General features: G+C 35.0%; 1 protein-coding gene across 1 annotated transcript in view; it reads right to left on the bottom strand.

The window, feature by feature from the left end:
• The window catches only part of TMPRSS11F (transmembrane serine protease 11F), a 50578-nt gene that overhangs the window by 14199 nt on the left and 10265 nt on the right, over positions 1–26114 (bottom strand). Inside the window, exons 3-5 of the mRNA XM_029951925.1 lie at positions 21564–21718; positions 14354–14472; positions 1411–1478 (exon numbers count right to left, since the gene is read on the bottom strand). Coding sequence (XP_029807785.1) covers positions 1411–1478; positions 14354–14472; positions 21564–21718 — 342 coding nt within the window. The remainder of the gene's footprint in view (positions 1–1410; positions 1479–14353; positions 14473–21563; positions 21719–26114) is intronic.

Here is a 26114-nt window from a genome sequence, read left to right as displayed (position 1 = left end):
AAAAAAATTGTTCTTTCTCCTTAATCAAGTCATAGTCTGCAGGGGGTTGTGAGAGGAAGAGATGTTCATAAAATCGTGCTTTATATGCACTTAAACATTTTGCTTTTGAAGACATTCTAAGCCATGGTAACCAACACCAGTTTTCAGCAGTGATGTAGCAAAGAAATGCTTTGTGTCCACAAAGCAGTTGTATTTGCCTCCTGAGCACAGGGCTAGATGTCACTTCCTAGCTTCCTTTGCAGTTTATTGAAACTCTAGTGAATCCTGGACCATGAAATGTGGGCAGAAATGATGATCTCACTTCCATCCTGGCCCCTGAAAACCTCCCATACCACCCTCCATGCTTCCACTCTTCCTGTATTTGCCAACCAGACAATGAAGATCCAGTAGGCAATTCCATTCTGCAGTCCCTCCCATTACCCATGTCCCCCGCTGCCACTCCTGACTCTTTAGACTATGTCACGGAAATGAAGCAAACCTTTATTGTGTTAAGTCATTTATATTTTGGAATTTGATAGCTAATGTATGTTTGGTAAGTGGATAATTAGAGAAAACACTTATTAAAGGAAATCTTTTGATAAGAGGTTCAAAGATATACATCTATACCATAATGTACAGGTGTAGAAGGCCTCTAGTTACCTTTTGAGAATGAATTTAACCTTAAAACATATAAAGAATCAAAGGAGGAAGGAAGGAGGGAGAAAACAAAGTAAGAAAGGAACAAAAGTGGGAGGAAGAGAGAAGAAAAGACAGGGTCTCTTAACCACAGTATTTATACTCTACCATCAAGAAAGGAAGCAGGCTACATTTTTAAAAAATATTTGTATATTGGTAGCTGCAGAAAACATTTAAAATTTTTCATCAAAATCAGAAGAAAAGAAGATATATTATCCCAGTAAATGCTAAACCTTTTGGACATCCTATAAAAAGTATATTCAAAGTGGATTCTAATAATTTACTTGAGATTCATAACAAATGCATGTTTAATTTATGCATACTGCCTCTCATCCAAAACTAAAAATGAAAAGGTACTAGACGTAATAATTAAAATGCAATGGCATTAAAGAAAAACCTTATTGCAGAGAAAGTCATAGTCCGACTGTTGGATGGGCTTAGAATGACAATAATCAAAAAGAGCTCGTCTAAATTCCACTTAGCCCTGAGCTGGAGAAGCGGGTACCAGGCCATCGTTCCCCTTCTAATGTCTAATAACTGACGTCCCTCTAGACATAGTGCACTTTACATATTCCTATTCTGAGTGGGAAATGTCTATGCGCTATAAGCTGGGCTGCTCAGGATTTATGGTATCTCTGTGTTCCTGTAAAGATTTGCCTGAGGGAGCTGGGCACTCCTGTTGATTAAGTGCTTCTTATGAGTACTGGCTTGATGTTGCAAACTAAGTATACATACCTCAGTCTGATAACATGAGATTTGATAAACCGACCTCCTCCAGGAGAACGTCGAAATATCCTAGACATCTGATTCGGAAAATTAAACAAGAAAAGTATTAGTCATAAGAAAAATGTTACTCCTTTGTCTTTTCTAGAGACTTGAAGCAAAGACAAGAATTTTGGTTTATTCCCAGATGGGAACTGGTTTATCACAGTGGTAAGACTAAATGATGTTCTAATTTTTGCAGAACTGAATAACTTTAACAAAATGGTACACTTTTGTTCAGCTTCTGTAAGACAGGATAACAACAATATCTACCTCAGAAAGTTGTGTTGAAGATTAAATTAAGTAAGTTTATCACACATTTCAACCTTGCCTGGCATATAGCAAACTATTGATAATGTTCATTTGATCATTGTCAAGTGAATTTAAGTATCTGTGCTATTTTTAAAGGCAGCATCCTCACTTTTAAGAAAGCCCACCCTAAGTTTGTGTTATTTCCAAATGTAGCATCTGTTTGTCTCAACTCTTTGCTTTTTTAAAAACATTTTTTTAATGTTTATTTTTTGAGATAGAGACAGAGTATGATCCAGGGAGGAGCAGAGATAGAGAGAGACACTGAATCCAAAGCAGACACAGATTCCAAGCTGTCGTGACAGTACAGAGCCCAACACAGGGCTTAAACCTATGAACCGTGAGATCATGACCTGAGTGAAGTTGGAAGTCCAACCAACTGAGCCACCCAGGTGCCCCTCAACTCTTTGCTTTCTTAAATGATTATTCCATTACTAGAGCATTTGACATAATAAGTAAGGATGTGTCATTTGACTCTGACACCCTTGTTAGTCATCTTTCTGTGGCAGGCAGGCTTCTACAATTGCTACCAGGTTTAGAAATAAGTTTAACACACTCCACACATGAGCATTTTAGAACTCAGCTTTTCCAGCCAGAGCCACTGGAGGATTTGGATGTTTAGTGTGCTGACTTCCTGGGACCCAATTCCCAAAAGACTATTGAGGCACTGCCTCACGGTAAAAAGCACCCGATTGAAAAAGCATCAGAAACCAGAAATTACAGGTCCACATAAGTTTACAGAAGGCCCACCTCCACGGTCAATCTTGCTCTTCAACTACTACATCCACTGGGAAGAGGGGATGTTGCCTCCCTCTCCACAAGATTTCCCCTCTCCTTGACTGCTTTAAACTAATAGCAATGCTCAATAGATTTTACCTAGTCAATATTGAATCTCTCTCCTTTCTTCCAACGCCATGGCTGTGGTCTAAAATCAGCTCCTTCGAAACTTGCACCTGGGTCTCTGCAGCATCCCCTCACTGGCACATTTATGTGATTCTACTCTGTCTTTTCTTCTCTCAGTTGTTCCCCCCACAGTAGTATCAAAAAGGGTGATATTCCAAGAGTGCAAATCTGAGGATGTGACCCTCCCAATTCAAGCCCTATGTCTCCCTCAGTATGAACTCCACAATCTTATCCCTTCACTGGTCCTTTCAAAGCCTGCTTTCTCATCTACTGAGTTACTTGCTCTTTCCTAATCCCCCTAGCCTGATTCACACCTCTATGGCTTTGCACATTTCATTTCCCTCTTTCTATAATGCACTTTTTTCCTCTACAATTCCTTTAATTGCAGTTCTGTTACTATTCAGACTCTCCAGTGTCCTCCTCGAAGTTCAATACACCTTTATTTGGGCCACCCCAGCATCTTGCCCATGAGGCTGTTATAGCAATTATCACACCCATTTACAGTTGTCCCTTTCCCACTTTAGACTGTGAGCTACATGACCATAGGGCATGTGTCTGATTTATCTTTGTATTTCCCATGTTTGGAACACTGCCTAGCCCACAGTAAACACTCAATGTATGTTTGATGAATAATGATGAAAATCCATGAATGAGTAAATTCATTAAGAATCAACAATATGGCAAAGGAAAGAAGAGAGTAACACATTGTTTTGTTTTATCTACAAATCTTATTGCAAAGTAGAAGTAGAAATCCATCAGGCCACCTGTGTGGTTCAGTCAGGTAAGCATCTGACCGGCTTAAGTCATGATCTCATGGTTCGTGGGTTCGAGACCCACATCAGGCTCTGCGCTGACAGCTCAGAGCCTCGAGCCTTCTTTGGATTCTGTCTCTGTCTCTGTGCCCCTCCCTCACTCGATTCTGTCTATATCTCTCTCTCAATAATAAATAAACATTAAAAAAAAAGTAAAAACCTGTAAGAATAAAAGCAAGGTGGGAGACAAGAGACTCTAGGGGTGACCCCCCCTTTTGTATGGTCATTTTGGGATCAGTTTTGAGTTATGTTACTTGTGATTTCACTGAGCTTCTCTGAACTCAATTTATTTTCCTATTTCAAGGAACAGGGAGAAAATTTAATTTTAAGGTCTGCAACAGTTTATATAAATATCCCCTGAAATTTTGAACTGTGCACATAATGGTACTCGGGGAAAGGATCAGGATTCTGTCATATCACAGTATAAGAAAGTACTAAGAATCTATTCAATAGGATGTGATTATTAACAAGCCTATCTTCTTGTGAGGAGTTGACCTCTGTTTAAAAATGGGTACAGTGCAGTATTGGTGTAACAGCTTACATGTACGAAGTCCACACTACATAGTATACATTGAGCTAATTCCTTTGTTTAAGCCTCAACCATCTTAGGAGTAAAGTATTTTTAAAATTCTCATCACCCTCATTTTAAAGATTAAAATAACTAGGGGAGGAGACTTAAGTAAATTGGTCTAAAGTGGCATAGGAAATGCTAATTCTGGAATATGAACTCAGGGAATTTGGCCCTAGATCTTGTGTTCAAAGTATATTACACACCATTGACAACCCTGAGTGACTTATAGAGCGGAAGACAGATGTTCAGGTTGGTAGGGGTAGAGAAGTCCTGGGGCAAGAAAATCTTAAAGAAGACCTCAAACACATCCTTTAAGCCCTGAATCTACACCTTATCAGAGATCATCTCTTAGGAGGTTGCATTTCTTTTCGGCTTTTGAAAAACTCTTCCTTTTCAGACACCTAATCATCATTGTAAGCACACTCTGGAGAATATTAACTTATGTTACATTTTTCTACTGAGAACTCAGTAATGCTACATTTAGTCCAAATTACAAAAACTAATTGTATCCTTCCCTTTTCATGTCCAAACCTAAGAATAGTTTTTTAAAAGAGATTATTCGATTTAAAACAAGACAAAGTTTAAGTTAAAATGTGTGTGGGGGGGAGGGGAAGTTCACCTTAAAAACAGATCCCATTTGGGAGCCCTTGGTTTGAATTCCAGCACCAAAAAACAAAATGACATGTTTGAAACAATACGTGTGGCTCTGACTAGTGGGATATCCAATTACTATCTTTCACAGGCTTGAGCTTGCACCTTCCCTCTGGCTGGGAACTGCATGCAGATTAGGGCCTTAGGAAAGATCAGCAGTTACTGGATGCCAGCTAGGGAATCCCTTTCCAGGTCCACCCATGAAAATAAATCATGCAAGTTCTGCAGATTTTATGCTACTGTCAGGGGAATATGTAACAACAGAGGGTGAATACACCAATAAAACAAATTTTTTGTCCCTTTCCTCTTCAGGAAAACTTCCTCTTAGCTCAAAAGAATTCTTTTTCCTTCCTCTGAACTCCTTTCATTTACATCATATATACTTGAAAATTACATTCTATACGGTGGCAACTTTCATACTGCCGTATCTTCTTATCTCATTTTCCAGTTTGTATTCTTTTCCATGCACAGAATTTCATATATAAACTATACTATAAACTCCAATATGCAAGAGGCTGTACTACTTAAATCTTGACGTTCTTCATATTCTTACACAAGATGGGTGCACAATAAAATTTTCATTAACTGACTGATTTACTGACTGTGGTTAATCATAAACAACAGTGTGAACGAAAAAAAATGCTGGCTTTTGCATCTCTTCATTACTTTTTCACTATACTGTCTCTTTCCTTTTTTCTCATTTACTTAACACAAGGGATTAGGAGTTTTCTATGTTTAAGGCACTGTGACAACACTGGGTGAAAATTAGTAAATGAGGTACCTGGGTGGTTCGATCAGCTAGTGTCCAACTCTTGATTCTGGCTCAGGTCATGATTGTACAGATCATGAGTTTGAGCCTTGCATCAGGGTCTATGCTGACAGTCCAGAGTCTGCTTGGGATTGTTTTTCTCCCACTCTCTCTACCCCTCCCCACTTGTGCTCCCCTCAAAATAAATAAATAAATAAATATTAAAAATTAGCAAACAAAAAGTTGTGGTCCCTGGACTCATGGAATAGAGGGACAGTAATAAACAAAAATAAATTAATTACAAGAGGCAACTCATATAGTTAAGTAACACAGTATTATGGCTGGGGGTCTACAATATGTAAGGGTTCTCCAAGGAGGGACATTTAAGTTAAATCTAAAAACTCAGAAGGAATAACCAACAAAAAGAGCAAGATCATGGGACGATCTCCCAGGTAGAAGAAATAGAATGTGCAGAGCAGCCAAAAATAAACAAATAAAAATAAAACAGCCAATAAGATAGAGAGAAGTGAGCAAGAAGGGGTGTGGAAATTGGAGGAACAGTCAGAGACAGAGCATCAAGGTCCTTGGAGGAGTTTGTAAAAAGCTTGGATTTTATTCTAAGTACATGTTGAAGTTACTTATGAAATTTTAAGCAAAATGAAACATAGTGTGTAGTGTTTTTTTAATTTTTAAATTTTATTTCGAGAGAGAGAGAGGAAGAGGAAGAGAGAGGGAGACAGAGAATCCCAAACAGGCTCCACACTGTCGGCACAGAGCCCGATGTGGGGCTGAAAACCCCTGAGCTGAAACCAAGAGTTGAACAGTTAAACAGCTGAGCCACTCATGTGCCCCTAAAATGAGTTTTTAACATCTGGGTGCTATGTAAACTGATATTAGAGGGAGCCTGAGTGGAAGCAATGACTATGACGAGCTGCCTATATGAATGCATTAGCTAGGTCCAGGATAGAGATGGTGAATTAGAAGTAGAAACATCACATGGGAATTAATTAGACATGAGGATGAGGGAAAATAGTATTCTAGCAACTACAGGGACAGTGATGTCATTTGTTGAGTAGAAAAAAGTAGGAAAAGAGAGTGAGAAGGGAACAACTTTCAAAGATTTAGATATAATTTCAAGAAGCCTGTGAGAAATCCATGTGGAAATGTCAAGTGGACCATTGAATGTACAAGTCTAGGATTCAGAGATAAATGGGTTAGAGATAAAAATTTTAGAATTAGAGTTATTGGTACTTCCCATTGGTACTTCCCATTTTTTCTTCTAAGAGATCCCTGCTTTCCTATAGAGAACTCATTCCATAGGTCCAGTTGGAGTTAAACTTGCCCCTTCTCCCACCTAACACAATGGTGGCACAGGTTTACTCTCTTGGTCACAGTGATTAGTGTAGGGTTGAGGGAGGAGGCATTCCAACTTTAGCCAACTAGATTGATTCTTCAAATTTTCCTCCAAGGGCTCTTATGGAATATTTTCTTTTCCTGCTTCAATTAATAACCTGGGAATATGTGAATATAGAATAAATGTAAGCTATCTTGTCTGCCACAAGGAGAATAATAATAATAATAATAATAATAATAACAATAATAATAACAGCCTGAAAACATTGTTTGAGCCTCTGACTCCCACCACACCTGAAGTCAAACGTATCTCTAGATTTTCCCAACAACCTTCTCTCCCTCCTTTCTTCATTTCCCCCTTTCTTCCTCTCTCCCTTCCTTCCTCCCTTCCTTTTTTCTTTCCTTCCTTCCTTTTCTTCATCCTTTCCTTCCTCCCTTCCGTCCTTCCTCCCTCCCTCCTTCCTTCCTTTCTTCTTTCCTTCCTTCCTTCTTTCCTTCCTTCCTTCCTTCCTTCCTTCCTTCCTTCCTTCCTTCCTTCCTTTCTTCCTTCCTTCCTTCTTTCTCTTTGACTTGTTAACTGGACTTCTGGTACTTTCTACCCAAAGTGTTCCATTTATTATGGGAATAGGAATTTATAGAGCAACAGAAGAAAAAGAAGCAAAGTCAGAAACATGTCTCAGAATATCTGGAGGCCTAGCCAATTAGAATTATATTGTCTATAATCATTTACAAGCAAATAAATTTTGTTCTTTTTCTTAAGGAGTTTCTTAAGAAGCTGAAATCACTTACAGATGATGAATTGTGGTAAAAGAGGAATTGTAGTGTATTTGCTCTCTATCTAAACTGCATTTAGTGGGCAGGTGTACTCATGCTTCTAGAAGTATTGAATTGGTATACCTGTACTTCTCCAGAGGCCTGCTCTTGTCTGGCCTGAGCACCTCACTTATTTATGTCTGAGAGCTTATGCTCCACCTTACCTTACCTGGACAGCTCTTATTGGTATAACACAAACAGCCCAGCCCTCTTACCTCTGGGTGCAATCACCTATGTGATGTAATTTAGTAATAACTTTTTGGATTATTCTGAGCATTGATTTTTCTTTTTTTTTTAAATGTTTTATTTATTTTTGAGTCAGAGAGATTCAGAGCATGAGTGGGGAGGGGCGGAGAGAGAGGGAGACACAGAATCAGAAGCAGGCTTCAGGCTCTGAGCTGTCAGTACAGAGCCTGACGAGGGGCTCGAACCCACGAACGTGAGATCATGACCTGGGTCATGTTTTGGAGAAGTTAAACAAAGTTGACAAACCTTCAGTTAAACTAAGAAAACAAGAGAGAAGATTCAAATAAATAAAATTAAGAATGGAAGATGTGACATTACAACGATACCACAGAAACAAAAAGGATTATAGGAGACTGCTGTGAACAAGTATAAGCTAACAAATTGGATAACATAGAAGAAATAAGTACATTCCTGAAAACATGCAACCTATCAAAGCAACCTATCATGAAGATACAGGAAATCTGAAGAGACCAATAACAGAAAGGAGACTGAATCAGTAATCAATACTCTTTCAACAAAGAAAAGTACAGGACTAGATGGAAATCATTTAAGGAAAAAATGTTTAAAGAAGAAGTAATACCAATCACCTCAAACTCTTCCAAAAAACTGAAGAGGAAGAAATACTTCTAAACTAATTTTATGAGGACAGCATTAGCCTGATACCAGATCCAGAAAGAATACTATAAGAAAAGTACAGGCCAATATTCCTGATGAAATGAAACATAGATGCAAAAACCCTAAACAAATGCTAGCAAACCAAATTCAACACCACATAAAAGGATCATACACCATGATCGAGCAGGATTTAACCCTGGAATAGAAGAATGTTTCAACATCAGTAGATTGATAAATGTAATACACCACATTGATGGAATGAAAAATAAAAATCATACGATCATCTTAATGGAGGCAGAAGAAGTATTTGATAAAATGCAACATCCTTTCATGAGTAAAAGCTCTTAACAAGTTAGGCATGTACCTTAACATAGTAAAGGCCATATATGACAAGACTACGGCTAATATCATATTCAGTAGTGAAAAGCTAAAAGCTTTTCCTTTAGAGACAAGACAAGGATGCCCATTCTCATCACTTCTATTCAACCCAGTGCTGAAAATCCCAGCCATAGAAGAAAACAAAATCCCAGGTAAAAACAAACAAACAAACAAAAACACACATAAAAGGCATCCAAAGCAGAATGGAAGAAGTAACATTCTCTCTATTAACAAATGACATGATCTTACAGTAGAAAACCCTAAAGATTACACATACTCTCCCCCACCTCACAAACCTGTTAGAACTAATAAATGAATTCATTGAAGTTGGAATGTACAAAATAAAAATAAAAAGTCAGTCACATTTCTATCTAAAGAAGAAATTAAGAAATTAATATAATTTTTAATCGCATCAAAAACAATAAAATATGTACTAGTAACCTTAACAAAGGAAGTGAAAATTTTTACACTGAAAATTATAAAACAATGATGAAACAAATTGGAGACACAAATAAACGGAACAATATCTTATTCTCATGGATTGGAAAAATTAATATCATTGAAATGTCCATTCTACCCAAAGCAATCTGCAGATTCAATATAATACCTATCAAAATTACAATGGCAATTTTCCACATATAGAAAAACAATCCTAAAAGTCATATTAAACCACAAAAAACCCCAAATAGCCAAAACAATCTTAAAAAGAACAAAGCTGAGGGCATCACATTTCTTTAATTCAAATTATATTATAAAAGTATAGTAATCAAAACAGTATAATACTGGCACAAAACCTGATATATAGGCCAATAGAAAAGAATAGAGTATCCAGAAATAAGACCATGCATATATGGTCAACTAATCTTTGACAAGGTCACCTAGAATACAAAATGGGAATGTATAGTCTCTTCAATATATGGTCTTAGGAAAACTGGTTTTTCATATGAAGAATGAAGTTAGATTCTTATCCTACTCCATATACGAAGTCAACTCAAAGTGGACTAAAGTCTTACATTAAGACCTGAAACCATGAAACTCCTAGAAGGACACATATATAAAAAGTCCCTTGACATTGGTCCTGGCAATGATTTCTTATATATTACACAAAATCAGGTAAAAAAATAAAAATAAAATAAGGCAAAAATAAACAAGTGGGATTACATCAAATTAATAGCTTTTGCATGGCAAAGGAAACCATCAACAAAATGTAAAAGCAACCTATGGGATGTGAGAAAATGTTTGCAAATCATATAGTTGATAAAGGTTTAATATCCAAAATATAAGCAATGACAAAAGAAGAGATTCTAATATTAACTCTAACCATAGATGAACGAGGCCTTTAAGAAAAACACTTTAATGCTTTATTGAAATGTGGTAAATATGTGAAATGAATGAAGATATCAATTATTCATCTAGATCTCTCAATTTGAAGCAAGTTAAATAAAAATCCCAATATGAATGTATGTGTGTGCATGTGTGTGTATTACTTGATATGGAAAAGAAAAGAGCCAAGAGTAACTAAGACATACCTGAAGAAGATGGTGATAAATTCAGGTGTACTGGGTTGAATGATGGCCCCCTAAAAAGATGTGTCTAAGTCTGGGAACATGTGAATGTGATCTTATTTGGTAGAGTCTTTGCAGATTCCATTTCAAGATAGATTTCAAGATAAGACCAATGTGGATTATCCAGGAACATCTTGAATCTAATTATTTTAACCTAATATTCCAATGCCCTTATTTGGGGTGGAGAAGCACAGAGGAAATGGTTAGGCAAAGATGGAAACACAGATTGTAGTTATGTAGGTACATGTCAGGGAATGCCTGCAGCTACCAAAAGCTAAAAGAGACAAACAATGATTCTTCCCTAGACCCTTTCAAGGAACACAGCCCTGTTGATACCTTGATTTCAGATTCTGAGTTCCATAAAATTTATGTGAGAGGATATATTTCTGTTGTTTTAATCCACTAGTTTTTGGTAATTTGGTACAGCAACAATAAGAAACTAATATAACAGGTATCAACACTTACTGTCCAACTGAGAGGTTAAAACATTGTGGTACTGACACAATGCAAAACAAGCTGATCAATGGAACAGATTAGAGAGCCCAGCAACATCCAGATTTACATATGGAAACTTGATTTGTAGAAAAAAATGGCATGGCAGGTCAGCCAAGAAAAGACTGACTCTTCAATCCAGGGGTGCTAAAAGAACTGCTTACTCATACAGTGGAAAAAAGGAAATTAAATCTCTAAATCAAACACATACTCAAATATCAACTTCATGTAGAATGAATGCTTAAATACCAAGAGGGAAAAGGATTTTTTTGACAGTGACATCAGGATCAGAAAGGATTTCTTTTACAAACACAGAGTGCACTCATAACAAAATAAAAGAATGAAGTATTTATATTAAAATTAAGAATAATGCTCATTAAAATATATTATAAAAAAATGAAAAGGCAAGCCACAAATGGAAAAAGGATATTTTCAATACATATAATGAACAAAGGATTCATTTCCCAAAAATGTTTCTAAGAATAAATTTAAAAACAAAAATATAATAAATAAGACATGGGCATATACACTGTATGTTAACTAAAGAGAAAAGAAAGAAAAAAAAGAAATGGGCAAAAAATCATAAGTAGGTATTTATAAAGGACAAAATACAAATGGTTGCTAACCACTGGTGAACCTAATTAATAATCAGGAAAATCCAAATTAAATCCCTAATGTGTTACCATTTTGCACAGTTACCAGTTTGGCAATAGTCCATTTTGTAGAAAATTTTGATGAGAAGGAAGGGCAAGATGAACTCTCATGCCTTGCTGGTGGTGTTGCAAATGTCTACAAATCCCCTGGAAAACCATCTATCAAAATCTGCTAAAGTGGAGTATTAGCAAAACCTATAAGCCTGCTTGGTTCATGACCTACCAGAGTCTCTTGCACATGCAGTAGGGGGCATGCAGTTGACTGCAAGGAAGTTAATTAGCTGCATTGTTCATTATTACAAAAGTGAAAATAGCCCAAATGTTTGCCAATTGCAGAATGGATTAATAATTAGCAATATACTCTTTCTAGGGCATTATACACTGAAGTGAAAATAAATGAGCTATAGCTACATGCATCAAAATGGGAAAATCTTAAAAATAAAATGTTGAGTAAAAGAATGAAATCACAGAAGGATATGATTACATTTACATAACATTCAAAAGAGGTAAAATTGCAAAATATGCTATTTGAGTATGCATAAAAAGGTGCTAAAACCACAGAATGGTTAAACCCAAATTCAAAATATAAATGTTTATGAAGACAGAGGGAAGAACATATAGAGGTTTCAGGAGTACTGGTAAAGTTCTATTTCTGAAAATTGGTGGTGGGTTCTTAGATATGTTTACACCCTTTTTAAAGTATGATGATATCCCAACAAAAATGAATGAAAGAAAAATATCAAATACCAAGATACATCATTATTAAATTTTAGAAAACAAGAAATACAGTACAAAAGCTTCTAAGAAGAGATTACCTTAAAATCTCTCATCAGCTGCATGTTTATAGAGTAATAAAAATGAAGCAAAGGTCTCAGATGGTCTGAAGAGAAGTAATTTTCAATTTAAAGTTTTATGTTCAAACTGTAGCTTGGGTGGAACATAGAATAAAAGACTTTTTTTCAACATATAATTATTCAGAAATGTTACCTCCCATGCACTTTTTTCTTAAGGAAGGTGCTTGAGGACATAACCCACCATATCAAGAAAAATGTGGGATGCAAGAATCAATGGATCACAGATACTAGAGCTATCCTGTTTGGACCCAGGTTACCTCTCTGAAGTGGACCTAGAAAGCAACCAGTTCAAACTGAAGCACAAAGCACAAAGTTCTGAGAAATAAGAATGAAAGAAACAAAGAAATATTCAGACTTTTGACATATCTGAAGATATAGCAAAATGGTGGAGGACTTCAAAAAAATGAGTGAGTTGTATTTAAAATTGCTTCTGGGAGCATTCTTCTTTGAATAGCATAAGAATTGTGGTAACATGATGAAAAAAACACTAGTTAAATGACAAACACTATTTAAATAACTATGGAAATGAAAATACTATTCATTGATTTTTGATATTTAGAATCAACCTGTATGAATATAAATAACTTATCTTCATAAAATGCAAATAAGTAAAATGCAAATACTTTCCTACATTGTTAATTCACAGAATGGAAAGTACAATGAGTGAAGGGCTGAAGCACTAAAGCCATCTTTTAATTGAGCTAGTGTTTATAGCCAATCATAAATAATCATACTAATTCAATCTTCTTTCTACAGAGCTATTACTCCATTGGTCCAAAATAACTGTCACAAGCATTAAGGAGTACACTTTAAGCTAATATACAATGTTTTGCTAAACAAATCTGTGGTCTCCATAGACATGCTTTTCATGGGACAAAAATAGAAGACTATTCTATTTGACTTCCTACTAGGATAGGTAAAGATTTAGATTGTCTAATATACTTTAAAAATTAGAAATGCCTTGATAAATGTGTAAATTTTCAAGGGAAACCAAAATATTTCAGGGGCATAACTAGATTTGAGGTTGTATCAAAAATTGTAGATGTACATCCTTGTATGTGATGCTTTACATGATTTGAAAGCAAAATAAAAAGAATGATGAGGCAAAATGGCAATCCTATATTCTTATGTTGAAAGATTATGGAATATGAATCAGGAAAGAAAATCAAGAGTTAAAAATAGAAAGAACATCTATTTGAATCATCAGTTTTCTTTGTTGCTAATTAGTGGTCTACTTTAATCTACCTACATTTAATGGTACATATATAACATTATTCTATGTATTTACATATATTAAGTTACTTAATCCTCACAACCATATGACCTAGATATTATCCACAGTTCACAGAGAAAGAAATTAAGGCATGGAGAAGCTAAGTTTTTATAGTAATCATATTGAAAGTGAAACAGAAAAACACATTCATAAACTTTTAAAATTTCTAAATGAAATAGCCAAATCATGGAAAGAACCTAAATGTCCATCACCTGAGGAATGGATCAAGAAGATGTGGTTTATATATACAATGGAGTACTACATGGCAATGAGAAAGAATGAAATCTAGCCATTTGTAGGAAAGTGGATGGACCTCGAGGGTGTCATGCTAAGCGAAATAAGTCAGGTGGAGAAGGACAGATATCATATGTTTGCACTCATAGGTCTAACAGGAGAACAGGAGAAACCTAATGGAGGACCAGGGGGGAGGGGAAGAGGGAAAGAGAGTTGGGGAGGGAGAGGGACGCAAAACCGGAGAAACTATTGAATACTGAAAATGAACCAAGGGTTGAAGGGGGAGGCGGAGGGGGAAAAGAGGTAGTGGTAATGGAGGAGGGCACTTGTGGGGAAGAGCACTGGGTGTTATATGGAATCCAATTTGACAATAAACTATTTTAAAAAATTTAAAAAAATAATAAATAAATAAATTAAATTAAATAAAAATTTCTAAATGAACTTACCATTCTCTCAATCTGATGACTCCTTTCTATAAACTCTCTTGAACTTTTTATTCCATAATTTTCTTTGTATTTTATATTTGTGACTTTAAAAGAGGCAAGGTAATAGAATGACTTATCATCTGAAAGGTAAAAATAAGTAAAAGGTCCATGCTTAAGTATAATCAGTTTCACGTCCCCCAACCCCAGGAAATAGATTTACCATAGTGAAGATTATTTCTTCTTGGGGCAAAAATTATTTTTGACATATCTCAAATATGTTGTAATTTGATCATTGTACCCATCTAGAATAGAAAATTCAAGCCCCCAAGTATACTTTCATAATACCTCATTTACAGTATTTATGCATATCAACATTTTCATAAAATGCAACATGGAAAGTAAATATTGAAAGTGACTACTGAAAGTCACGTAAACTTACCAATTTCCTCAAAGAATTGGTACCATCAGTATATCTTAGTTAAACTATATTATGAAGATACACTGAATAGGCTATCAGTTACTAATAGGTACTAGTATATATTATTTTCACTTTCTTTTTGCCTACTCACCTCTCAATTCTCTGTAATCTACTCTTGACACACCACTGTAACTGCCATTATCAAGGACAACAGTCATAATATCTAATAGCCACGCTTTTGGAGGTCTTTCTTTTTTTTAGTCTTCATTTCTTCACTGCCTTAATCATATTCCCTGACATCCCATCTTAGGCTTTATGGAGACATCTTCTAACTTTATTTCTCCCTGGCCACTCCTTCTCAGTTACCTCGGAGAACTCTTTTTTTCTACTTCTATCCTTAGCCACTTAGCATTCTATCCTTGTCCTGATGATGCTAAATAACTCTTTCTAGGTGATTCTAGTGGTGAAGGCCTCAAGCATCAAGTATTTGTTGATGCTGAAAGATCAACTGGGGCACATTTACATTTTCAAGGGTTTATTTGAGCAAACAGTGATTCCAATTGGGTAACATCAAACCAAGTGATTAGAAGCCCTCCACCGATAGGAGTAAAGAGAAATTTGTCTAGAGAGGATGCAAAAGAAAAGCGAGGAAATCATTTGATTGCTTGTAGCTTAAGCAGTTGCCTTATATACGAAAGCATAGTTAACCCTTCATGATAGGTTTTTCTTAAGTTTCATTTTCTGAGATTTGAGCACACTGACTCTGGTTTAGGTTTAGGTTTCCTTACATAGGCTACCAAGGCATTAGAGCCACCTTAGTCCAATGACTTCCCTCTTTAATTATTTTAACAATTGATGACCTCTAAATTTTTATCTCCAGACAAGATGTGTCATGAATTTCAATTCTCTATAAAATAACATCAGGGGACTATATGTTGAACATCAAATAGACAGCTTAAAATAATATTTCCAAATGGAAATAATAATTTACCTCTTCCTGTACTCAAGCCTGTTCCTCCTCTTCTATTTTCTATCTTCATTCACAGCTCCATCATCCATAGAGCCACCTCAAACTGAGCTTCATCCTCATTTCCAACATCCAGTCTTTCCATCTTTAAGTTTTATGTATTGAACCCATTACTATATCTCAAATCCTTTCTCCTGCCCAGAAAAGCTACACCCTTAATTCAGGTCCTCATCAACCAACTAGCTAATATCTATCCAAAACAAAATGACTTTTCTATTAAAAAAGAGTTGTCCACCTAGATTGTCTATCTTAAATGCTATCATTATGATGTGCTTCATCAGCCAGACTAGAAATCTTAGAGTGATCTTTGGTCTCATCCTAATTAATCATCAGGTTCTGACAATGTTATCTTCTAAATTAAAAAAATCTATCTTCTATTCACATATGGTGCTATTAATGCTCTAGTTTATTTCCTTATTATTTATTGTCTAGAAAATATAACAGCTTACTAACTAGTACCCTGCCTCAAGTTCTGTTTTCTTTTTTTTCAAATCTATTCCCCATATAGTAGCAGAGTAATCTTTTTAAATTGCAAATTTGACAAGATCACTTCCCCCTTTAAAATACTTTCACTTTTCTCCATTGCTTATGGGAAGGTGTCTTAACTCTACTATGAGCTCCAAGTTTCCCCTGGTCTGGATCCTGCCTGTGTCTTTGAGCATATTCTTCACAACATTCCCCTTAGGATTTATGTTGAAATTACAGAAAACTGTTTGTACTTGTTTGCATTCACTATGCTGGGTATCTGTTTCCCCATAAGATTTTGCTTCTGTAAACTCCTTGGTAGAAAGGACATTCCAAAGACATTTCCATGCATAAATTCTACCCATGGCATTACTTCCAAATGGGGAAGATGTCTGGAACATCCAGCCTTATTTAGATAAGAACTTCCCAATCATGCCACTATAATCAACCTGTGAAGGGCTCTATTTGGTACTTGCCACAGTATCATAATAATGTATAGATTTTAGTCCACTATAGTGTCAAGTCTTTGAGCAAAGTATTAAACCATTTTTAGTTAATGAGTAAAAAGAACAATCCTTAAGCTTTTTACAAGGCAAGGAAATAATAATTATTTCAATAGTCAACATTTATTAAGTGTATAATAGATCAGACTCTGTGCTAAACATTAACTTTAATTTAATTAAATTTTCTTTTTTTAACTTTCAGACTATAAATGCTATATTTAAAACTCTGAATTGAATAGAAATATATAAAAAAGAATAAAAGTAATCTATAACCCTAACATCTAGAAGGAACTAATATTATTATTGTGACTTATGTTTCTTTTTCTAAAAATATTGTTTTAATTGCTGACACTTGGTGAATTAGAAAAGTACCCTGCCAAAATCACCCCTATAGTATATGATGGGCCTGAGATTAAAACCAAGGTTCATTTGACTCTAAATCTCATGTGAGAATATATTCCCCACATCCTAGAACTGGAGCCAGTCATGGAGAATAGGAAGACAAATGATGCTATTTCAATCCAGACTTAACATAGGTTTGCAAGAAGTCAAACTTTAAAAATAGCTTTAGAGACGTGCCTGGGTGGCTCAGTCCATTAAACATCTGACTCTTGACTTTGGTTCAGGTCACAATCTCATGGTTGTGAGATTGAGCCCCATATCAGACTCCTCACTGGATGTGGAGCCTCCCTTTCTCTCTGTGCCTCCCTTCCTTGTGCATGTGCACATGCAAGCGATCTCTCTCTCTCTCCCCTTCTCTCTAAAAAAAAAAAAAATTTATAAAATTGAGTTTCTGGATTTTGTGAAAATACAAAAAAAATTCTTAAAAAAATTCTAAAGGCAATTCTTCAAAATATTTAATGCAACTCTTTATAAAAGATATGTTCTTACCCCATAAGAAAATATATAAGTAATTCTAAATAATTCTGAAAAAAATTAATCTGGATGATGAAAATATTTGTTGAAAAATATAATTTACTATTTCATTCTAGGTACCTAAGAAAAAACCATACAACTTGCAAACTCACTGTTTGAATTTTTCTTGTTAATATTCATGTGAATAGTGGTGGTGGTGATTTTATTTATTAATATTAAATGATCCTCATACAATTTTGAAGCTATTATAGTTTTGGTATTTTTTGTTGATATTTGATATTTTTCATTGGTAAAAAATCTTTGTAATACATTCAACTGATAACAGATATATATATCCAGAATATAGAAAGTACACATATCACTTAAGAAAAGACAAAGGACTCAGTAAAAAATGAGGAAAAGATTTGAACAGCCTCTTTACAGAAACAGAAGTCTAAATTATTAGTTAATACATGGATAAGTGTGTAATGTTATTGGTAATTAGGCAGATACAAATTAAAATTACAATAATATTACAATCTATACCAAATTAGCATATATATAAAGGTATAGCAATAGCCAATGTTGGTTAAAATATGGAGCAATCAGAACTCCCATATAATACTGATAGAAAACAGTTTGGTATTATCCATAAAGTTAAAAAAGCATATTCTCAGTGATGCAGTAAGCTACATCTGCATACATTGCCTAGATACACTCTTGCATATGTGTACCAATATATATGTATAAGAAGGTTCATAACTGTATTGCTTTGATGTCTAAAACCTGGAACTACCCAAATGTCCGTAAACATTAGAATAGATAAGTATGGCATATGTAAGACAATGGGATATTAGTAAATATTGAAAACAAGTAGACTAAAGCTAACTACAAAGTGGATGGCTCTTGTAACAATATTGAGTAGCAATAAGGCTCAAAAATATGTATAATTTACTATTCAAATATGATTTCATTCTTAAATATTTAATTTACCTTTGATTGATTAAATAAAAAAGGAGGATCTAAATGGAAATCTCAAGGATAAATAAGAATCCAAAATTTCATCATTTTTTATCATGATGAGTAACAAAAGTTAGATACATTAATTCTTAATATTTAATTAATAACAGAAATTTTCTTTTACAGGGATACCTGAGAATTTATGGAGTCATAATATAAACCCTGATAAAGAGGAAAAGTGGCTCCTGGCATCCAGGCACTGGCCTAATACTATCACGTAGGCCCTGGTATTCTGTTGAACGCTGTAGACCATCAACATAGACAAGTCCACTCTGTGACAATATATGTGATGACAAAATGGAGATCATCTATCGGTATATCTGAGCTCAGACAAAAACACTGTTCAAACAATCAATCAAACAAGGCAGAACATTCCCTTATTCTATTATGAGCAACTGTTCCTTCCCTCAGTTAACAACTTTAGCCCCACTTCATTGCTGTTGTCTTCCAGATAAGGTCCATTAAGATTCCAAATCACAGCATTATTCCAGCTTTCTGACAGCTTCCAATGAAAAGACCCACTTCCTTGAACCCTCCCCAAATCAGAAAATACATCCTTTCTAACAGGATGTTAGACTCTGACTGAGGTCCTCACAGTCCCCCAAGGTGTATGTTCTCCTCTTCAACAAGAATAAACCCACTTTGTTCAAATGCAACTATAATTTTGGTGATCTTTAGTCGCAGGGCACTGACAAACCATTCATATTCTACAATCACTGGATTATTTTATAGTCCTTACTTGAAAATTTCCCATATGTTAGGGAGTAATTTGACAGAATGATAATACAGCAAATGCTGATCATAATTGTTGAGATCCCTAGGATAAAAATAGCTTCATCAAATATACTTCAATCCTAGTGATATAAATTTTATCAAGTGTGCTAAAATCCTTACTTCTGTTTTGATTACTTCATATATTTCATTATTTTTATTCTCCTGTGTTTTCGATCCATTTGTTTTCTCTCTTTAAAATTCTTTTTTAGAGGTGCCTGGGTGGCGCAGTCGGTTGAGTATCCTGCTTCAGCTCAGGTCATGACATCACTGTTAGTGAGTTAGAGTCCTGGGTCAGGCTCTGTGCTGACAGCTCAGAGCCTGGAGCCTACTTTGGATTCTGTGTCTCCCTCTCTCTCTGTCCCTCTCCCACTCATGCTTGCTGTCTCTCTCTCTCTTTCTCTCTCTTTCTCCCTCTCTCTCAAAAATAAATGAACATTAAAAATAAAAATTATTATTTTTTAAATAATTTTTCTTCTTGGTGTTACCCTGGTCACTATAATGTGATTTAATTTAATTTTTATTTCTTTATGCTATAAAAATATGTATATTGCTTTTTTTAAATGTGTGTGTCCTTTTATCTTTTGAAATGTACATGTCAAATGTAAATGTACATGTACCTTATCTTATTCCTTTGATTCATTTATCCTTTGTCATAGACTATCTTCTCCTTTGTTTTACTAAATTTCCATCTATAATGATGTTGCTTTTATTTAGCTGCATGGAAATTCCAGGTAATAGATTTCTGAAATTCTTGAATATTAACCTCTGTATTAAATTCCTGTTGCTGCTGTAACGAATTACCACAAACTTAGAGGCTTAAAACAACACAAATTTATTCTCTTACTGTTCGGAGGTTAAAAGTCTGAAGTGAGTTTTATAGGAGTAAATCAAATCCTGTTTTCAGAGCTGGTTCCCTCTGGAGGCTTTAAGGGGAGAATCCTTTTCCTTGCCTTTTTCATCTTCTAGAGGCTATCCTCAGTCCTGGGCTTATGGTTCCATGTCGCATTATTCCCTTCTGCTCCTGTTTCTGTCACTACATAGCCTTTTTCCTTCTTTGATTTGCTTGCCTCCCTCTTATGAAAACCTTGGAATTACATTTAGGGGCATCTAGAAAATCCAACATAATTTTCCTTTCTCAGAATCCTTCACTTAATCACATCTGGAAAGTATTTTTTGCTATATAAGGTAACATCCCAGATTCCAAAGATTAAGACATGGATAACCAAAGGTGGGAGGGAGGCATTATTCAGCCTAGCCCAACCTCTATGACATTTTTTAAAAAACTACTATGCCATTATTTTTACTATCCCTTTGTTTTTTCTTTTTTTCACACCTGCAGTATTGGGGATGGAGGGCATTTTACACACAGCACTACCTTACTCCCTTTTAACCCAAGGGATATGTTAACAAGAAAGACACACAGAGGACAATTTTTCTCCTTTTTATTTCGTGAGAGTCAAAAAATGAATATTTTCAACCTCCCAATAAAGTGGGTAGAAAGGTAAACTGAACATATTTGACAATATTTCATCTCTTCCTGGTCTTTCAAGTGTGACTTTATTGTTGTGAGTCACATGATCCTGAAGAATCTTAGTCAGTGACTCAGTCACATGTGTTTATAAATACACATGCCAAAGTAAAAGTAAATGAATATTGATTGATTGTCATCTGGTTTAATTTGTACTATCCATTTTTGCACATCATGCAAAATTGACTTTTTCTTTCTTCCTCCAGGCATGAAACAATCTCTTTTTCCTTCAAAGATAATGTTTGATTTTTAACCTTTAAAGATTTTTTTTAGGCAACCCTTCTCTTATCATCATTGCTTAGGGCAACTCATTACTATATTGGTTTTGAAAAAAAGACATATTAAACTCAGCACACGATGTGATTTGTCTCTATTCTAAAGATAAAGCTTTTTATTCTTTCTTATTTTTAAAACTATTGCTTTTAGATGTTTATCCATGTGATAAGGTATATTGTAGGCTTCACTGGCTGAAAATATGTAACCCTGAACTCAATAATGGAGCAAACAATGGTTTAACATCCATAAGAAATTAGTAATTAAAATTTTAATATCATGCAAATACTATTTTTTATACAACAGAGAATTTCAAGATATTAAGTCATAGAGCACTTAGGCAATAGAAATGTGACCTGGATACTTACCCTCGACAACAAAATGAGTAACAATACCAATTGCAATTCCTATGATTGCTGCAATTGCCAATGTGAAAAGAGCTAGTCGTATGGGATCCCAAAATTGCTGTCTTCTTTGATATTCAACTTGTGGGTAATCAACTTCTGAAAACTCCTCCACTGGTCTGTGAAAATAGAAAGAAACGGTAAAACAATTTAAAAAGTCATTATGATTTTACCTTATGTCAACTATGTTCCTCTAAGAAAATCACTTATACTGCTAAATAATAGGATGCTTAGGTCTTGAAAATACAAGGCTTTGATTTGTATATCCTTACTGAACACCCCAATCACAGCATAAATTTTGGTTAAAGTTCTACCAATGTTGTTATTCAAGTGAGAATATTTTCCACTACATTTTGTCTGACATATTGGCAATTTGAAGTTTGAATGGGGAAATGCAAAGACCCACTTAATAAATAGATAATTTATAAATAAAATTTTAATATTTTAATAAGTACTTTATAGCAACAGTTATATAATAATCTCATCAGTTCTACTTGTTGAAAAATAAAAAAATTACTATGAATACTTTTTAATGATTTGTTTTAAAAGTAGCAACATTACCTTAAAAGACCTGATCATGGTTCTTTTATTAGCACCTTCCAATAAAACTACAAATTGTGAGTTCTACTTGATAAGACTCCAGTTCCCATGAAGAATGTTTATTTCCACTTGACTTTTACCTGTCTCTACCTGTCTCATGTACTACTTCCCCATTCAAATTTTGTTAAGCCATTGAAATTATCTTTCTTCAACTTGAAAGTCAGCATTTATTTACTTTATTTTCCAAATCCTGAATAACATTCAATATCTGATATTTTTCAAGTGAGATATTTTTATGTTTTTATATTTTCAATTTTATCTAACAATATTTATTTTAAACTTTATTCATTAAACACATTAAACACATTACAAAAGTGTTTCAGAAATAGTTCTAGATACCTAGAGATCTGAAGATTTTAAGATTTATTCTTTGCCTTTAGGACATTCACTCTTTAAAATAGGATACCAATGTGGAAACAAGTGATTAATATATAGCATGAAATGTACCAAAATAAAATTTTGTGCAAGAAAAGAAAGCAATTAACCTTTTGGAGGACTGTGTCAGGAGATTTTCACCAAGAAGGTGACATGATTAAACTTTGAATGTTAACAGTTCTCAAAGTATAAAAAAAGGTAAAAGCACAGGGAAAAAATGGGCAAAAAAATAAAGAGGGGGAGATGCTAAATAATATTCATTACAAATACCGTAGTCCCCCTTCATTTTCTGGGGATATGTTCTGAAACCCCCAGTGGAAGCCTGGAATTGTGAATAGTATCAAACCCAATGTTTTTCCCTATACATATATATCTATGATGAAGTTTCATTTATAAATAAGACATTGTAAGAGACTGACAGCAATCTCTGATAATAAAATAGAACAATTATAATAATCTATTGTAATAAAAGTTATGTAAATGTGGTCTCTCTCTTTCAAATTATCTTACTGTACTGTGCTCACCCTTCTTGTGATAATGTGAGATGAATGACACAAGCATTGGGACTAGGATTAAGCTGCTACTGACTTTCTAACAAGTCAGAGGGAGGATTATCTATCTGTTTAGGGTTGACCACAGGTAACTGAAATCACAGGAAGTGAAATCTCAAATAAGCAAGGAGTAGGGATACTAATGTAATTAGTACTGGGATTGAAAATATATTTCAATTTTGGCCTCAAAGTACTTATGGTCTCCAAAGTATGCTCATGATTGCATGTTTTCTCAGCACTGCTTACTAGAAAGAGAATATGCTAAGGCTGTTGGAATTGTCAGTTCATTATGAGTCCCATAACCCAAAGTAAAAATTTTGAAATGAACTCTGCAGAAGATGGGTTGCCAATAAAAGTTTTAACCAGACTGAGAATTTCGGATAATCACAAGATGAGGATTAAAGCAAGAGTGCAGAGAGAAGGACCAATTTAGAGGTTATTTTGGAGGTCTCAGAGAAAGATGGTGAGGATCTGAGCAAAGGCTGGAACAGTTGAAAAAGAGGAGATGAATTTAGTCAATTCTTGACTTTTGTTGGTTGATTGCTTAGTTTTAGGATAAGGAAATGATTAATGGCTCTCTTGTTTTGGTGTCCAGGTAAATGATTGTGTCTCCTGGCAAGATGAGAAAGATTAAAGGAAGACACAGTGATTTCAATTGAGACATCAATGCTGTTAGTATTGAGCAATATGCTGTCCTTACATTTGGGTTTGAGCCAAATGGCAAGTACTTATTTTATGCCCTTTTCTCTTTAACTCATTTTATTTTAGTTATGTCACATGCTATGTTTGCATGACTCTAATAAAAGCAACTGTTAAAGTTGGTACCATGTAGCCCAGAATAAAGAAAAAAATATTACTATCCCCATGTGCAATACCTTCTTCCTTACCCATAATTGAAGTCTCCATAGACAAGATCTTTGGTAGTAAATATTCTTGATTATTTACTTTGTGGATATTTTGGTTATTGTGGTTTTTCTCACTTCCTTTTTTCCTAAGTTTTATCCATTTGATTCCTTGCACCTGACCCTTTAAGATGCAAGAAATGGCCAAAGCAAATTCTGTCAAATTTGTGGGGATTATAACCATATACTAAGTCATGATAACATTGCATCACAGTAAAAAATATTTTTTTAAATCATGGCCATATTTAATTTTAAAATGAATTTAGTCTGGTGATCAGTTATTCTCAGTCTGACATAGTTGAGATGTTGACTTTTGTCTCATGAAAGTTGGAGTAAGTTTTACCAAATACTCATTTCCATGTTTTTTAGTAGAGCTGGTAGATACTAGCTAAGAACAAAAGAAGCGGTCTTTACCCTAATTGGGAAAATAAGGTCATAAACCCAACAGAGCATTCAAAAAATTTTGTAAATTTGTTGGCTAGGCTGTAGTGAAATGTTTGTCCTGGGCATAATAAGCAAAACAAAATGCATTTAAGTCTATTTTTAAAAATAGTTTATTGTCAAATTGGTTTTCATATAACACCCAGTGCTCTTCCCCACAAGTGCACTCTCCATTACCACTACCTCTTTTCCCCCTCTGCCTCCCCCTTCAACCCTTGGTTCCTTTTCAGTATTCAATAGTCTCTCAGGTTTTGCATCCCTATCTCTCCTTAACTCTCTTTCCCTCTTCCCCTCCCCCTGGTCCTCCATTAGGTTTCTCCTGTTTTCCTGTTAGACATATGAGTGCAAACATGGTATCTATCCTTCTCTGCCTGACTTATTTTGCTTAGCATGACACCCTGGAGGTCCATCCACTTTCCTACAAATGGCTATATTTCATTCTTTCTCATTACCATGTAATACTCCATTGTGTGTGTGTGTGTGTGTGTGTGTATATATATATGTATAATGGATCTTCTTGATCCATTCATCAGGTGATGGACATTTAGGGTCTTTCCATAATTTGGCTATTGTTGACAGTGCTGCTATGAACATTGGGGTACATGTGCCCCTATGCATCAGCACTTCTGTATCCCTTGGGTAAATCCCTAGCAGTGCTGTTGCTGGGTTATAGGGGAGTTCTATAGATAGTTTTTTGAGTGTCTGTTTATGTCTTCTGCTCATTTCTTCACTGGATTATTTGTTTTTCAGGTGTGGAGTTTGGTGAGTTCCTTGTAGATTTTAGATACTAGCCCTTTGTCTGATATGTCATTTGCCACTATCTTTTCCCATTCTGTCAGTTGCCTATTAGTTTTCTTGATTGTTTCCTTTGCAGTGCAGAAGCTTTTTACCTTAACGAGGTCCCAGTAGTTCATTTTTGCTTTCATTTCCCTTGCCTTTGGGGATGTGTCAAGTAGGAAATTGCTGCGGTTGAGGTCGAGGAGGTTATTTCCTACTTTCTCCTCAAGGGTTTTGATGGTTTCCTGTCTCACATTCACATCCCTCATCCATTTTGAGTTTACTTTTGTGTATGGTGTAAGAAGTGGTCTAGTTTCATTCTTCTGCATGTTGCTGTCCAGTTCTCCCAGCACCACTTGCTAAAGAGGCAGTCTTTTTTCCATCAGATACTCTTTCCTTCTTTGTCAAAAATTAATTGGCCGTACATTTATGGGCCCAGTTCTGGGTTCTCTATTCTATTCCATTGATCTATGTGTCTGTTTTTGTGCCATTATCATACTGTCCAGATGATGACAGCCTTGTAGTAGAGACTAAAGTCTGGGATTGTGATGTTTCCCGTTTTGGTTTTCTTCTTCAATATGACTTTAGCTATTTGGGGTATTTTGTGGTTCCATATGAATTTGAGGATAGCTTGTTCTAACTTTAAGAAGAACGCTGGTGCAATTTTGATGGGGATTGCTTTGAATATGTAGATTGCTTTGGGTAATAATGACATTTTCACAATGTTTATTCTTCTGATCCATGAGCATGGAATGTCTTTCATTCCTTGGTGTCTTCTTCAATCTCTTTCATAAGTTTTCTATAGTTTTCATCATATAGGCCTTTTACATCCTTGGTTAGGTTTACTCCTAGGTATTTGATGGTTTTTC

The sequence above is a fragment of the Suricata suricatta genome, chromosome 1 (genome assembly GCF_006229205.1).
Source record: "Suricata suricatta isolate VVHF042 chromosome 1, meerkat_22Aug2017_6uvM2_HiC, whole genome shotgun sequence".
NCBI classification, from domain to species: Eukaryota; Metazoa; Chordata; class Mammalia; order Carnivora; family Herpestidae; genus Suricata; species Suricata suricatta.
This window is presented reverse-complemented; position numbering and strand designations above follow the sequence as displayed.